This window comes from Coenobita brevimanus, chromosome 55 (assembly GCF_032717465.1).
Source record: "Coenobita brevimanus isolate Jiangsu-jjx chromosome 55, ASM3271746v2, whole genome shotgun sequence".
Lineage (NCBI taxonomy): Eukaryota > Metazoa > Arthropoda > Malacostraca > Decapoda > Coenobitidae > Coenobita > Coenobita brevimanus.
In genome coordinates this window covers 57,015,620-57,030,050 of record NC_137008.1, presented here as the reverse complement: position 1 = coordinate 57,030,050, position 14,431 = coordinate 57,015,620, and the positions used below count along the sequence as shown (strand labels likewise).

Genomic DNA, 14,431 nt, shown 5'->3' with positions numbered 1-14,431 from the left:
CTAACGCTGAGGCTCACATTCCCGTCGGTTTAGAAGGCGCGTCTAGCACCCCGCCATTACCAGTTCATTTTGTATTTCACTAAAATTTTCTTGTATGTTACTTATGCAGTCTGCATAAATATAAAAATGATATAAATAACATAGAAGAAAATAAAAGGTGCAATAGGCTAAACAAACTGTTAAGGAAGAGATGCTACAAAGTGACCTAAGCTGAAGAGAATATGAGCCTGATTCCGCCTGGCACCGCGCAGCTCCGAGGCCCTGCCTGGATTAGACGAGGTGAGAGGGGGAGAGTCCATGCCTCAGGAAGGTGCTTGATGGTACTCTCGCCCTGCTGGAGGTGCTGGAGGGGAGGGGAGGCGAAGGTGGGACTCCGGGAAGGTACTAGAGGACAGAGGCGCCCTGGTGGATGAGAGGGAGGTGGGTGAGGGAAGGTCTCAGGCCTCCTGTAAGTACTTGACAGGACAGACACCTTGCTGGTTGTCACCGTTGCGGATCATTACCATGCCGTCCACTTCTTCTCCAACCTGGATCACAATCTGACGCAGAAGGAGTAAGAGTCACGCAAGTATGAAGGCGTCTCACGTGGATTGCAAAGAAAACATTGAGGCTTACCAAAAACAGCTGTTCCTAAATATATCTGATTCTCTATATAGGACTAACAGTAGGTAAGTTTATTATGTATAAAACTCACAAATCCAGATAAATTTAACACGTGAGTCATATATATATATATATATATATATATATATATATATATATATATATATATATATATATATATATATATATATATATAGCGGTAGCAGCAGTGGTTCAGTGGGTTAGAGAGCTTTGGCCCATATATATATATATATATATATATATATATATATATATATATATACAGTATATCCATCTACCTACCTATCTATCTATATTTATCTACCTATGTATCTATATCTATAGCTATCTATCTATCTGTATCTACCTATGTATCAATGTCTATATCTATCTATCTATATCTATATCTATCTATCTATATCTAACTGTCTATACCTATATCCATTTATCTATATCTATCTATCTGTCTATATCTATATCTATCTATATCGGTATCTATATCTATCTATCTGTCTATATCTATCTATCTATCTACATCTATGTATCTATCTATAATTATCAGCCTGTAACATTCCACTACAGTATACAGGCTTCTTCCAGACTTTCTTGACTTATCCCAGTCTTGTGCTATTTTTTCACGTTCTAAAACCCCGTATATCTATCTGTCTATCTATCTATATGCATGTGAGTGTTCTGTAGGTATTTATGCGTGCGTGCGTGCGTGTGTATGTATGTATGTGTGTATGTATGGATGTATGTATGTATGTATGAATGAATGTATGTATGTAAGTACCGTTTGTTACCTGAAATTGTTACATACTGATTACATAAATCCTTCCAACCTGTCATACAGTTCATTCTATAGCCAAGACACTCCTTTATACCCATCTCTTCCCCTTCGTATCTTTCCTCCCTTCCCTTTCTTTCCCTTTTCTCTTTTCATTGTCTTCCCTTCCCTTCTCCTCCCTCCTCTCCCCACTCCCCCCTTTCTCCGCTCCCTCTTCTCTTTCTTTCCTTTACCTTCCTTCCTCATCCCCTCCCTCCTTCCCCTCCTTCCATTCTCCTAAATCACCTGTCGGCCAAAAATTTTACCTTATCTCTGAGAAGCGCGAGGCTGTTTTTTACCCTCACCTCTTTGAAATAACTAAATAAATAAAAAGTAAAATAAATAAATAAAGAACGGAACCAAGAGTAAAAATTAGAAATGTAGGGAAGACAGAATGACCAGCTCTACAAAAATAAGTAAATATAGTAAAAGATAAACAAAGGTACTCGTAAACAAATGAATAGAACTAACCCCCAAACAGACGATTGATCTAATTTTACTCATTCAGGCCGAGGACGTCACTTATATTTTATTCACTGTACTGTCAGACGGTTTTATTCAACCTGGGAGGGATCTCTAGTAGCGAAAGAATTGGTCAGGACAGTATTTAACCCCTCGAGTTCAAAAAGCCTCTCCCTAGGCTGAATAAAATCGTCTTAAGATAGCAAAAATAATATAAAAATCACATCATCAGATAGAAGTTTTTTTTTATATCAATTCTGCAATCGTCAAAAGAAGGTTTGGTGAGTGAGATGCTAAGATGTTCGATAATCAGATACCTGAAGGCGTTGCTGTCACGAACACACCCTACCTGGTGGGGAGGGAGAAGTGTCCCAGGAGGATGCAAGGAGTCGAAGATGATAATTACGATGATAATGATGATGGTGACAATGATGATGGCCAAAATCATACATCAGCAAAATCCCCTACATATATTACCTAAGCCTTGTAGAGCTTATTCCTTCAGCCCGATGACGTACGTTTTAGTTTATACCTGCTGTCTCCAAAAAATGTTTATTCTGCTTAGGACAAACTTCTCGAATTGGAGGAGTCTGATAAATGTTTCTTTAATTCCCTCATTACTAGGGTTCTCTCCAAAGTTATGGAAATGTCCCGCAGCAGCAAGAAGGGGATGAGATAATTTCTATTGCTGTCAAGGAAAGTATGGCCTGAGATTCCTTAAGTATATACACCATCATCACATCATCATCATCGTCATCATCATCCTGCGGCAGTCCACAGCAGGACAAAGGCCTCTCCCATTTTTCCCATAATATCACCTCAAATCATCTTTTAACCAATTTACCTTTTCCTCATAATAACATCTCATATCACCTGTTAATCAATCTACCTGTTCCTCATAATTACACCTCAAATCACCTGTTAATTAGTGTACCTGTTCCTCACAAGTACACTTCCTATCACCTCCGAGTCAATTTACCTGATCCCTAAGGAGCTTAAGGCCGTTCTCGCCATCGTTGACCTGAAGGTTGTGGGTGACCTGCAGGGGCTTCTCTCCTCCGTTGATCCGCGTCACGTACTTGGAGGGGAAGTAACCGGTGCGGTGGAAGTACTTGCCTTGCCACCAGTCCGGGTCTGAGGTGTCCGTCACTGTCACTTTGTAGCCAGCTCTGTGGGTGGAAAGGTGGGGTTAATGGCTCTGTGGGTGGGAAGGAGGAGTTAATGGTTCTTTGGGGTGGGGAGGCGGGGTTACTGATGGGCAAGTGCAGTAGTTGTATTTGCGGTTTGGATAGTAACACACACACACACACACACACACACACACACACACACACACACACACACACACACACACACACACACAGAAAGCTATCTGAATACAAAATTATTAGTGATGAAGTTTACTTTGTCGTTAAATTTCACATCCTATCCAGTATAAATAATTTAGTGATGAGCAAGAAGTGGAGCAAAATTATAACAAAAACAGAGTGGAGCAGAATGAAGAGAAAGACAAGCTGTGCCGTGCCATGCCGGGAAATCTTCATCAGATCTGCTTACGAAGGGGCGAGACACATGTGGTTGCCAGTGGTTGCTTACTAGCATCTGGGCACGTGAGGAGTAACAAAGACGCAGGAAGCAATCGGCAATCCCCAATAACGTCAAGAACAAAATACGCCACTGGACTCCGAGAAGCAGAAGGAGACAGACCCCCAGCCCGTTTCCCCCTTCCCGTCTCTGTCTCCCAAAGCTGAGCACAACCTGCATGCTTTGACTGGCATGTTGATGAATCCCTCCATTCTGTTAACGAGGGAAGATACTCTAACGCCGCTATTAACATTTCCGTCGCGGCTCCTAAATCAAGCGCTGTAGCGAATGATGGACTGTTGGCTATAAAGAATAACTCTGTACTTTCCATTGCCTAAAGTATCCAGCTAAGTTCCACAGAGACCGCCAACTTCCCCGTAGGCCACTAAATAACCCTACCACATCTTAAAACGCAGAAGGAGGAGACAACCAGGCAACCGTTAAGAGCTGCACCACCATCGGGGACAACCATAACTTCTGCCCTGAATCATGTGGACTGATAATATCTTGTCTACCAATGAGGATATCAGAGAGTTTACGGCCAGGTGTCTCTAGGAAGGGCACGAGGAACCCCACCAGCACCCTATACAACCGCACAGTAATCTTCCTTAGCCACCGCATCAAAAAGACCAAGCTCGTAACCTCCCACTGTCAGGAGGATCGTAAAGCGATCTGTCTCACCTGCCGTTTCTGCAGCCGAAACAAGACTAGGGTTACCACAGCCTGTTGTGCTGTGTTGAGTTGGAGAGGGTTTGTTGGTTTGCTTGTGCGGAGCTCCATACCTGTGTTATTTTTATAGACGTGTCCACACAGTAGTGTCGTAAAAAAACAGATATACAGTCACCTTGCGTTTCCAGTCAGCCAGTTCGGTATTTTAATTGAAACAGCTATGAGTTTGATCCAAAAACAAGAGAGAGAAAAACACAAAAAGCAAGAGAACTATCATCAGTGTGTCCAGTGAAAACAGGCCACACCTCCTATAACTTGAGTGACTTGACATTCCTGGAAAGAAAAAGTACCCTACTGTCTTTTGTCCTGGAAGGAAAGGAAATGTAAATACATTTCTTGGAGGGTTTCATGAACAAGTTTTTGAGGTTAACTAGCAAAGGAGTAATGTTATAAGCTGGCAGTTGTATCACGGTTTAATAATATCTTATTGCTTACGATCTGCTAACGATTTTGATTACCCTGCACACTTACCATACTTTTTGCATGTCACTTTTCAGTCTGTCACCTGCTGAGTCCGGGTCCAATTTAATGTATTGCTCACTGTACAGCCTGCTCCCTATATTGCTTTATCCAGGTTAACATATTCTGCTTAAATTACCACAATACACCTTTTCTGTCCTACCCAAGCCTAACTTAACCTAATCTAACTTTGCCTTACCTAAGATCAAGCTCGTCTGGATGTCTAGAGGTGAAGTTATATAAAACCACGTAGAGGCTAGTGGGCAGGAGGCGATGGGGCTTCTGTGGAAAAGGGGCAATTTTAGTAGAGAATAAAAAATACAACTTTATAATGCTGGGGTAGCTGGAACAGATTATTAATGTGAATGAGTTGAAAATGTCAGATTTTGCGTATCGAGATGAGATGGAGCGGCTTGATGGTGATAGAAGCCGAGAGCAGAAAATATGAATGATAATTTTCTGATGCTGAAGGTGGGGTGGCACAGATCACCAGCGTGAAAAAAAGTGAGACTGGATGATGAGAGTGGAGAATTTCCGTCGGGTTTTGAGTGTTGGGTGGAATCGAATGGCTTCATAGTGGAAAATTGTGAATAACAGGCGCCTTCCTGAAACTGAAAAAAAATTGTCTGTGGGTAGCAGTAATAGAATTAAGATATAATGCTGGTTAATATAATTTCCTGCAGTATATCTGGTATACTTACAAATTATGGCAAATACTGATATTATACAAATCGAAGCACCCAATAACCTGAATAGTTGTGTGTGTTTCGGTTGGACAGAGTCAACACATACGCAATAGTAACAGCAACAACATGACAATAAAAATGATAAGTACTGACAGTCTGATAAGAAAAAGAATATGATAACGACATTAGTTGATGATAATGACGAAACTGATCATAATTCTAATGAACCTGATTATAATGAAAAGAAATGACACCTACGATTGAAGGAAATAACAAGAATGTAACACTTATAAGCTGATAACGGTGAGTACAGTGTGAATGACGTTAGTTATAATAGTGCAATTTGAAACTCCCGCGCATGATAACAACAGTGACGGCGTTAAAATATCAATATATCACAATAAAAGAGATGGTACTGGTAAGAAGAGAATGATACTAATGAGGACTGTGATTCTAATGAAAAAGATAATTATAACAGTGACAATATTGCCTGATGGAAAAATATGTGACCACTAATTCATGAAAAATGCATCAGTTGGAATGTATGAAAATGCTGGTAATGATGAGAACACTAACACTGAGGGAAGAAAGAATAATGAAACTTGTACTTATCATCTTACCAGCACTGACAATCATCAAAGTCATCCGTATAACAACAACCAGTATTCATTATATACTGTATGCTGATATTTGCTTTGTCCTCAACACTAAACAAGGTACGTGAATGTCAGTACGTAAATGACAATATCCTTATTCGTGGAGATACACAGCTCTGACAAAATATTCATAACAGGAGAGTATAGCCTACTGAAAGACAACACATCATCTACCATATTCGTAATTATCTCATCATTAATACTGTTAAGCCTTCAGTTACTAGTTCTAGAGAAATACAACACTAGCTCATTATCGTAATTTTGTCATTATTAAAATTATATAGCCTTCAATCTGTAATTACAGACATATTCAGCACTGGTTCAAAACACATGAATGGTTAAAAAGTTGCGTTCATGCACCAGAAAACACTTGAGCATAAAGCAGGTAGAGGACGAAGCTGATTTCTCCTGGTAAACACGACAAGGGTGATGGACGGAGAGGCAGACAGGGCTTGGGCAGTGGGCAACAAGGCGAACAGGAAAATAGGGTGATGGAAGTGCATGTGGCAGGAGAAATAAAAAGTGCTAAAGAATAACTGGTGCAGAAGGATGGTAATAGGAGGCAGATTGGATGCTCAGTAAATGTGAGACAAGGCATAAGGATAGAAATAGTGTTCGGAGAAGGCAATACACACATATGATACTGTAAAATGCAGAAGGAAAGTAAGATGAAAGGAGATATGAACACCAGTGAATGCATAGAAACTGTGCAAAGAGATATAAAGAAATGAGAACGATTCAAACTGCATAACAAAAGTGCAGATTAGAGTAGTACAGCTGACAAACGGAGTGCTTAAACGGTGTGTGGCAAAGAAGAGGGAAATGAGAAGCGTTGGATGTAGACACAGCATAGCAGATAAAAAGTGTAGAACAAATAACTGCAGAAGGAAAGAAAGAGGAGCAGGTAGGCTTCGGACAGGCTTGAAAAGTGTGAGATAAGATACAGCAAAATGGAAAGTACCTACTAATATGGCAGGAAAAATGAAAATCGCGAGACAAGGATGTGGAATAAATGATTTGACAGTACGAGAAGGGAAGCCTATAACAGGGGAGATGATGTGCTGAGATGTGTGCGGCAGGGGAGAGGAAATGACGGCCAAATGGTAGAAAATAATATGGAAAATGTTGACCTAGTATGTGTACAAACAGGCATGACAGAAAAAGGTTAATAGTGAGGGATGCGATGACTAAAGAAGTGCACAGTACAAATTTATAAACCGGTAATACAGAATGAATGAATGAAGGGATGAAGGAAGGGAAGGAATAGTTAAGTGCCTTGGAACTGTTCAATAATGCATAACAAAAAGAGAAAGACTGACATGAATGTAGCAAAGAAAAAAATGAGGCCATCCATCACACGACGCGGCACCAGACAATCGACAGATATATAGATAAATAGATGGATGATTAAAATGATCCTGTGGATTATGATACGTAGTGTGAAGAGAGAGGGTAATGTCACCTTCTGACCTGTAGGAACCGATGACCAATGGAGGAAGGTTGCTTATGTTTCCAGGAGTCTCTATAGTTCATTTGCTTTAACCTGGCAAAAGCGAGCCACGCCCCCAGTATGCATGCTGAGCTGTGATTGGGTGAAGCTGGAGGGGAGCAATGGCACATACGCTCTCCTGTTTCTTTGATTCAAATGGTCAAGTGTGCGAGTGGTCATTTAGTTTGTGTATACTGGATGCCAAGGTAAGTCAGTGCGTGCCTAACTTCATACGTTCGATGCCATTTTTATTTTAAGCAGGTCACCATCAGACGATTTTATTCAGTTTAAAAGATTTCTCGTGGTTAAGAAGTTAAGACCAAATATAACCCTCCCTGGTCGAAGTCTATCCCAAGGTGAATAAAATCGTCTGGTAATATCAAGAAAAATATTCAAACGTGTCGTCGAGCTGAAGAAGTTAAGAACTGAAGCTGAACTGCACACATGCCAAAAATAAGGGGATGAAAATAAATCAAGGTTCCGCTTCTTCATCTGCAGTCAAAGAGAAAAGCTTGTGCGTGGCTGAAATTAGGCTCAGTGCACTGGCAATGGAATAAAACACAGGTATAACCGAATCTCAGCAGGTGCAAAGTCCAGCAGTAAAGTAGCATTATTAACTGAACCTGTCGAGAGTATCAAGAGTATCATTAGAACAAAGACAGTCATTACTGCACAACTTGGTAAGTCTCCAGAGCTGCTGTTTTTATCATAAAAAAAGCAACAGTCTTGAGATTTGCTCAGATCAATGATAAAATAGCACAGAAAACTGTCAAGAGATGCAGAGTCCATTAATAGGATTGCATAATCATGGGATGTGCTGGGATCAATGATATTAAGTAGCATTGTAAGTCTCATGACGTGCAGAATCAATAAAAATCAGCCTTAAAACATACAGCATAATAACATTTACGATGTGCCAAGACATCAGTAAAACACAGCATAAGGTGCATAATACGTCTTAGGGTGTGCTGAGATCATCAATATAACAGCATAAAAAGGTGCAGAATAATTCATCACAAACACAGCATCGTAATACAGACAGCATCATAACACATTCTTGGGAGATACATAATTTATCATGAAACACAGCAGCATAAAAAAAAAAAGAAGAGCCATATTCTCGTGGCGCAGGCAATTTAATAACACTCCTTCCTTACAGAGACACTAATCATATTTTATTCTCTTGTATGATAAACATTTCCATTTATTATCGAAATCTACATCAACAGCATAGAAGAGGATATTACTCTGTAGGCAAAATAAATAACTCAGGGAGTAGGTGGGGAATACTCATTTTTTGTTTAATTATAGGCGGATTTGAATAAAACTTGCAGATTATTTGCACTGTATGTATATAAACTTAAAAAAAAAAAAGTCTCCTGTAAGGTTCTGCGTTATATCAAATTTAGCGCTTGGTTCGAATTTACTGTATATAATGGTTATATATTGGCTATGATCCTGATCCCAGTGATCCAATTTCTTTTAAATTTGGGGCTTAGATAATGGTATTATACTGTAAAAGACCAACTTCTTGTAAAATTTCTACAAACTGTGGCACGCAGGATTTATAACTTTTTTTTTTTTTTTTTAATTGTAATTAACTCATGGTGTGGTCTGTATTTAAATATCCACTTGGTTTTGACTGAAGAAAATAACTCTTTCAGATTGTTATGCCTTGTGATTAAAACTTAAATACTGTCATTTGGACGGACACCAATTATAGACTTTGATTTCTTTTCCAGCATGCAGAACAATGTGCGGGCTGTAAGGTTAGAAATTCAGTTGAAATAAACACGAGGGAAAAAAATATGCTAGCTATGAAGTGGAAGAAACGCAAAATCAGCTTTTAAAATTACGCTATATTCAATTTACATGACTTCAGCCCTTTGACACCTGACGACCAGGAAATTTTGTTTAAAAATGTAATCAGAATCAGTATCTATTGAAAGATAAGTGATGGAAGGCTGGGGCGAAAATAAAGAACCACAGCTACAGTATATGAAGCTTAACTGAGGACGCGGTGGAGTGTTAGGATGGTGGAAGCTTCCTGTTACAAACCCTTATTAAAACTGATAGTACATGGATAGTAATTATAAATGACAGGAAGTTAAAGAAATCAGTAGATGTGTCTCGACCCCTGCGAACGTTTCAATGCTTAACAGTGCCCTTTTAATGGGTTGTTCGGCTGGAAGCAACAGCCATGGTACGTATTTCAGTTTCACTCGCAGATGAGAGTTCAGAAAACAACAAAAAAACCAAGAAATTTTCTGTAACTCTGAGTTACTCTTGGGTCTAGATCGCCCTTACAAAATCTCATAAGCCAACGAGTGTATAGCCCAAAGAATTACAAAAGAGGAGCACCAAAACATTACCAGAAGCAGGCGCGGCAGGAGTAGGAGTAGCAGGCAGGCAGGGGTAGAAGAACCAAAGGGCAGCAGGACTGTTTTTGAGTGAAGAGCAGCCATAACCCTGGTGGGGAAGCCTCGTCCATGGGGGGCGAAAAATCAGTTTGGGTCATACTTACTTTACTTACGGGTGATGGACAGGGAGAGGTGCTGGCCGAACTGAGGGACTTCTCGTTCTCGTCAGGCAACTCCACGGAGCTCATACGCATGTTTCGGGCGGTCAGGAGGCGGCGGTTGTGGACAGGACTGGAGGGCGCTGAGGGGGATAAGCACCAGGTCAGACGAATCAGCTTTGGTGGAGAGGGTGACGCGGTGAGGGATGGGGAAGGGTGTGGGAAAGGGGAGAGTGGTGCTTGTGCGATCCTCCCCCTTTCTTTCCCCCTTCACCACCCCCCTCCGTCACCTTTCCATTCACGCTTGGTTCTCCGCTTAGCCAAATATTAAGTTCTCTCATGGATATGATTTGGATTGTCTCTGTAAATGATTTAGTGTGTGGGAGGAGATGAAGTGAGTGTAGGCTGTGAGAGTAGTGGGAGTGGAGCAGTGCGTGTGATACAATTTCCAGTGAGGGGAGGGGGATACAAATTTGCTGCAGACTCTCTCACTTTCCTCTGTAATACTCTGATTATGAAAGCCATTATGACCGAAATCAATATTGTATGGAAGTTGAACTCATAGTGTGAAAAATTACGGACCAGTGCTTTTTTCAAGAACGAACTGAAGCTTGCTATATGACAATAATTAATCAGTTATTATATTAGAACAAGAGAAAACAAACATGGTTTGAGCTTAATGGATGAACACAGCATTATAATTTCTCACTGATGACGTCACTGAAATACGCAGTGGTCTTGGAATTTGTACTGTCTGTGTAACTATCACTGAAGAATATAATCATACAACTTTTAGATAAAGTAAGAAATCATATATCAAGGAAAGCACATAAAAGTAGTATTCTAGTAACAGTTTTATTGCAGCAACATACAACAACCTTAATGGCGGTTGTAGTGTGAAATATGTACTCTCTCCTACTTAAATGACCGACTGCACTGGATGCACATCAAGAAGCTACAGAGGTCTTCTGAGCAATGGTGTAATGTTTGTGAATTCGAAGGGTGGATGGTGCTGTGAAGAAAACAATGAACTCCCAACCTGACGGAGGAGGCGAGTGAGGGCTGGAGAACCTCGCGTAACGGCGCTCAAGGCAGGATAACACTTGCCACCACTTCAGTAAATCTATCCTTGCATGAGTCTAAAGTAGCAGAGTTTTCATTTCACAATTTTCTTATTAAAGTATGAAATATATGAAAGTAAACTGAAGCATCTAAAGGATATCTAAGATCTAAAGCGCATCTAAAGTATATTGATATTTAAGGTCCACGGAACAATACACATCCGACATCTTGCATGACTGAAAGAAGCATTCGAGTGGCAAGCGTTTCCTAGCACTGCCCTGAGCAACAAAGCACACACACACACACACACACACAGACACACAGACACACAGTGAAAGTTTAAAAGATTAACCAATCATTCGGTCTGAGCAGGCATGAGAAGGCTTTAACACCCAGTCCATGCGAGCACACAAACGTCCGTAGTCTCGTCAGCTTAGCAGGCTTTGTACCACATCTTCCATATCAATTTATTTCCATAACTGTGATGTTAGCATAAATCTTGCATGTTATTTACCCAATGTAAGTCGATAGTAAGGAAGATATAAATAACATACAGCAGAATTTTGAGTTGTGATGTGTGAAATAAACTGTTAGGGAAGAGGCGCTAGTCTCCTAACCCATCGAGAATAAGACTCTGAAGGTCACACTTCCTGGAGATAAACATGGCGGCCAAACTTGGGGTCAGATTCACAAACACATTTACTATCCATTCCCTGTCGTAACTGTATTCGTTCACCGAGGAAGGACAAGGCAAGCAGAGCGCAGAGTCTATTCATGTCTGAAGTCCTACCTGAAAAACGAATCCATTATGAGAGGGAATCGGTCGTAAATATTTTCGAGAATCCCAGTCACACCACGTCATGGTTATTCCAGTTTACCCGTGACAGCACATAGTGAGAAAATTGATCATGCAGCCAAAAATGAAGGTTATATTAAGACGAGTCCATTCATGAGCGGCCGGGGTGACTGAGTGTGAGAGTTAGACACCAACTCAGCCGATTATAACAACGTAAGGTGGTAACGTAATGGCATAACAAGATGTAAACACAGAATAAATCAAGCACATGGATCATGGCATATCCAAAATTATGTGAAACCCATTCATGCTCTGCTGCATTAAGCAAGACCAAGTGGGCCATGAAACGGTTAACAAATATTGCACACATACAAAGTAGAAAAAAAGAAAAGGCATCACAGATAGAGTAACACAATGACCTAAATCTAAGAAATATCACATTATGGAAAAAAAGAAACTGTAAGCTGCTTATCTGAGTTGCTTCTGCTTCTTTCTTCTCTCTATATCAGTGTCACGCTAGCTCGCTGATTCTAAAAGTAAAATACACACACAAATTCTGGCTACGGCTGATGGATGGTTAAATCGGCGCGGGTGAGAGGGAGGCTGCAGAGAAAAGCGGAAGGTGAGTACTGGGTCGAGGCTGCTCCTGGTGTCTGGTTCAGGAGTGGCAGGGTGGGCTGGTGGCTCCTGGCTCTTTCTCCCCAGCACAACACTCAACTTTACACACACGATGACAAAGAAACAACAACATGGCGTCTCAGCACGACCAGTAGATATCTAGTAAAGACGACTTCACAGATTACTTGAAAATTCTGAGCGTAGGACAAAACACGAGTGGGGTTGGTATATGTGTTTCACTGTTGGATCAAGATGCTCTGATATCGCTAATGGCTATAATATCATCTAAACCAAGTGAGTGTATCTAGGTACGGACGTATTCTATGGGTAAAATAAAAGCGAAATAAACTGCTCTAAGTTCCAACATAGAAGGATAGGCTCTAGCTATGGGTAAGGGCGGTGGGCAATCGTGACCCGTGGTGCACTAGGTGGAGGAATACCAGTGTGGCTCTTTAGGTGGTTGTAAAAGGGCGATTTGGGACGGTGTTGGTGGTAGTAGTGATGGTGGGTACGGGACTTAGTTGAGGCGATCATGCCCAGCGCGAACATGGAGAGCTTAGGTTCTGAAACAAGAGGGAGAGGTGGAGGCAGAGCTCGACCTGCAGGTTAAAGTCTATAGATTTCACCTGGACTGTCAACACATGCGGCCCTCTGTCGCCACATTCTGGGGCACTGTACGAAGACCTAGGGTTAATCTAGATGGCATAGGAGAGGCTTTCATGGTACCTCTTTTTTGTGATCTATTTTGTATATAACACCTTAGCATTTTCTTGTATGCTTTGCATGTCAATTAAGTATCGACATCCAAGAAGACACTAAGGTGTGATATGCAGAGAAAATTGCTAATGAAGCTGTGCTTTGAAATCTCAAAAGCCAATTAGAATACAACCCTTACAGTAAAGAAGTCTTTTTGTCAGATTTTATGTATTTTACGGCATATAAGACGCTCCACTGTATAAGATGCACCATGATATTAGGAGACAGCTGTACTAAGGAACAATACCTAGCAAAACCTAGCAAAAGCTTGACGCACCACTGCAGCTGAGCCTCCAATCCACAATCCTTACAGTCTCTGTTCCCTGCATTTCCGATCATTACCACCCACCTTGTTCCCTGCATTTCCAATTATTACCACTCCACCTGTCATAAATTTGTTATTTTCAATGTTACAGTGACAAAAGTAGTCTAACAATAATATTTTTTGGTTCAGCAGTGGAAAATATTATCAAATGTACATGGTGGTGGTCACAAAATGTTATCCACTATTGTATGTATTCAAACACCATGTTTACCATTATGGAATAATCAAGTTCATAATGATATACCAAGACATAAAACAGATCAACTGTACTTCATTATTGATACTGACAAAGAAAAGCGATTTTAATTTTAGTTGGAGTGTGAATGCACATTAAAAGCAAACCCCAACCTGTGGGGAAAGTGGTGGTGATGAACCTTGGTAAACTGCTCATTATCCATGAAAACAGCATCTAAGACATTAATTAACTATTCCTCACTGTCATTATGGCAATGTACAACATAGAAAGTATCACAGATGAATGATGGCGTGCACTGGAGATTAATAAACATATCACCGAAAACTGTCAGACAAATTATGATGAGTCAGTGATTGTTGCCGGTGATTATAGCATCCAGGGTGGAAGATTCATAGTGCTTTTTTGGGACCGTTTTCTGGGAAAAAACGTTTTATATACCATAAAATACAGAATACAAAGTCTTATCTGGAGTAATGTAAGAAACTTACTGTAATGTAGTAGAACAGTAAAGTCTTCACTTGTGTCAAGTTGATGTACAGGTCTGATTTGATGTTAGGTAAGAAAATAAGGTCAACTAACATGCTAGAAAGTGGCACTCGCATCTGCAGTAAATGTCCTGTATGCTGTGGTAAGACGTATTGAAATCTCATTTGATACATATATTTA

At 40.5% G+C, this 14,431-nt stretch overlaps 1 protein-coding gene across 1 annotated transcript in view; it reads right to left on the bottom strand.

The window, feature by feature from the left end:
- Positions 1-437: 437 nt before the first annotated feature.
- The window catches only part of Stacl (SH3 and cysteine-rich domain-containing protein), an 852,472-nt gene continuing 838,478 nt past the window's right edge, over positions 438-14,431 (bottom strand). Inside the window, exons 18-21 of the mRNA XM_080273553.1 lie at positions 10,019-10,155; positions 4,863-4,945; positions 2,871-3,060; positions 438-539 (exon numbers count right to left, since the gene is read on the bottom strand). Coding sequence (XP_080129679.1) covers positions 438-539; positions 2,871-3,060; positions 4,863-4,945; positions 10,019-10,155 — 512 coding nt within the window. The remainder of the gene's footprint in view (positions 540-2,870; positions 3,061-4,862; positions 4,946-10,018; positions 10,156-14,431) is intronic.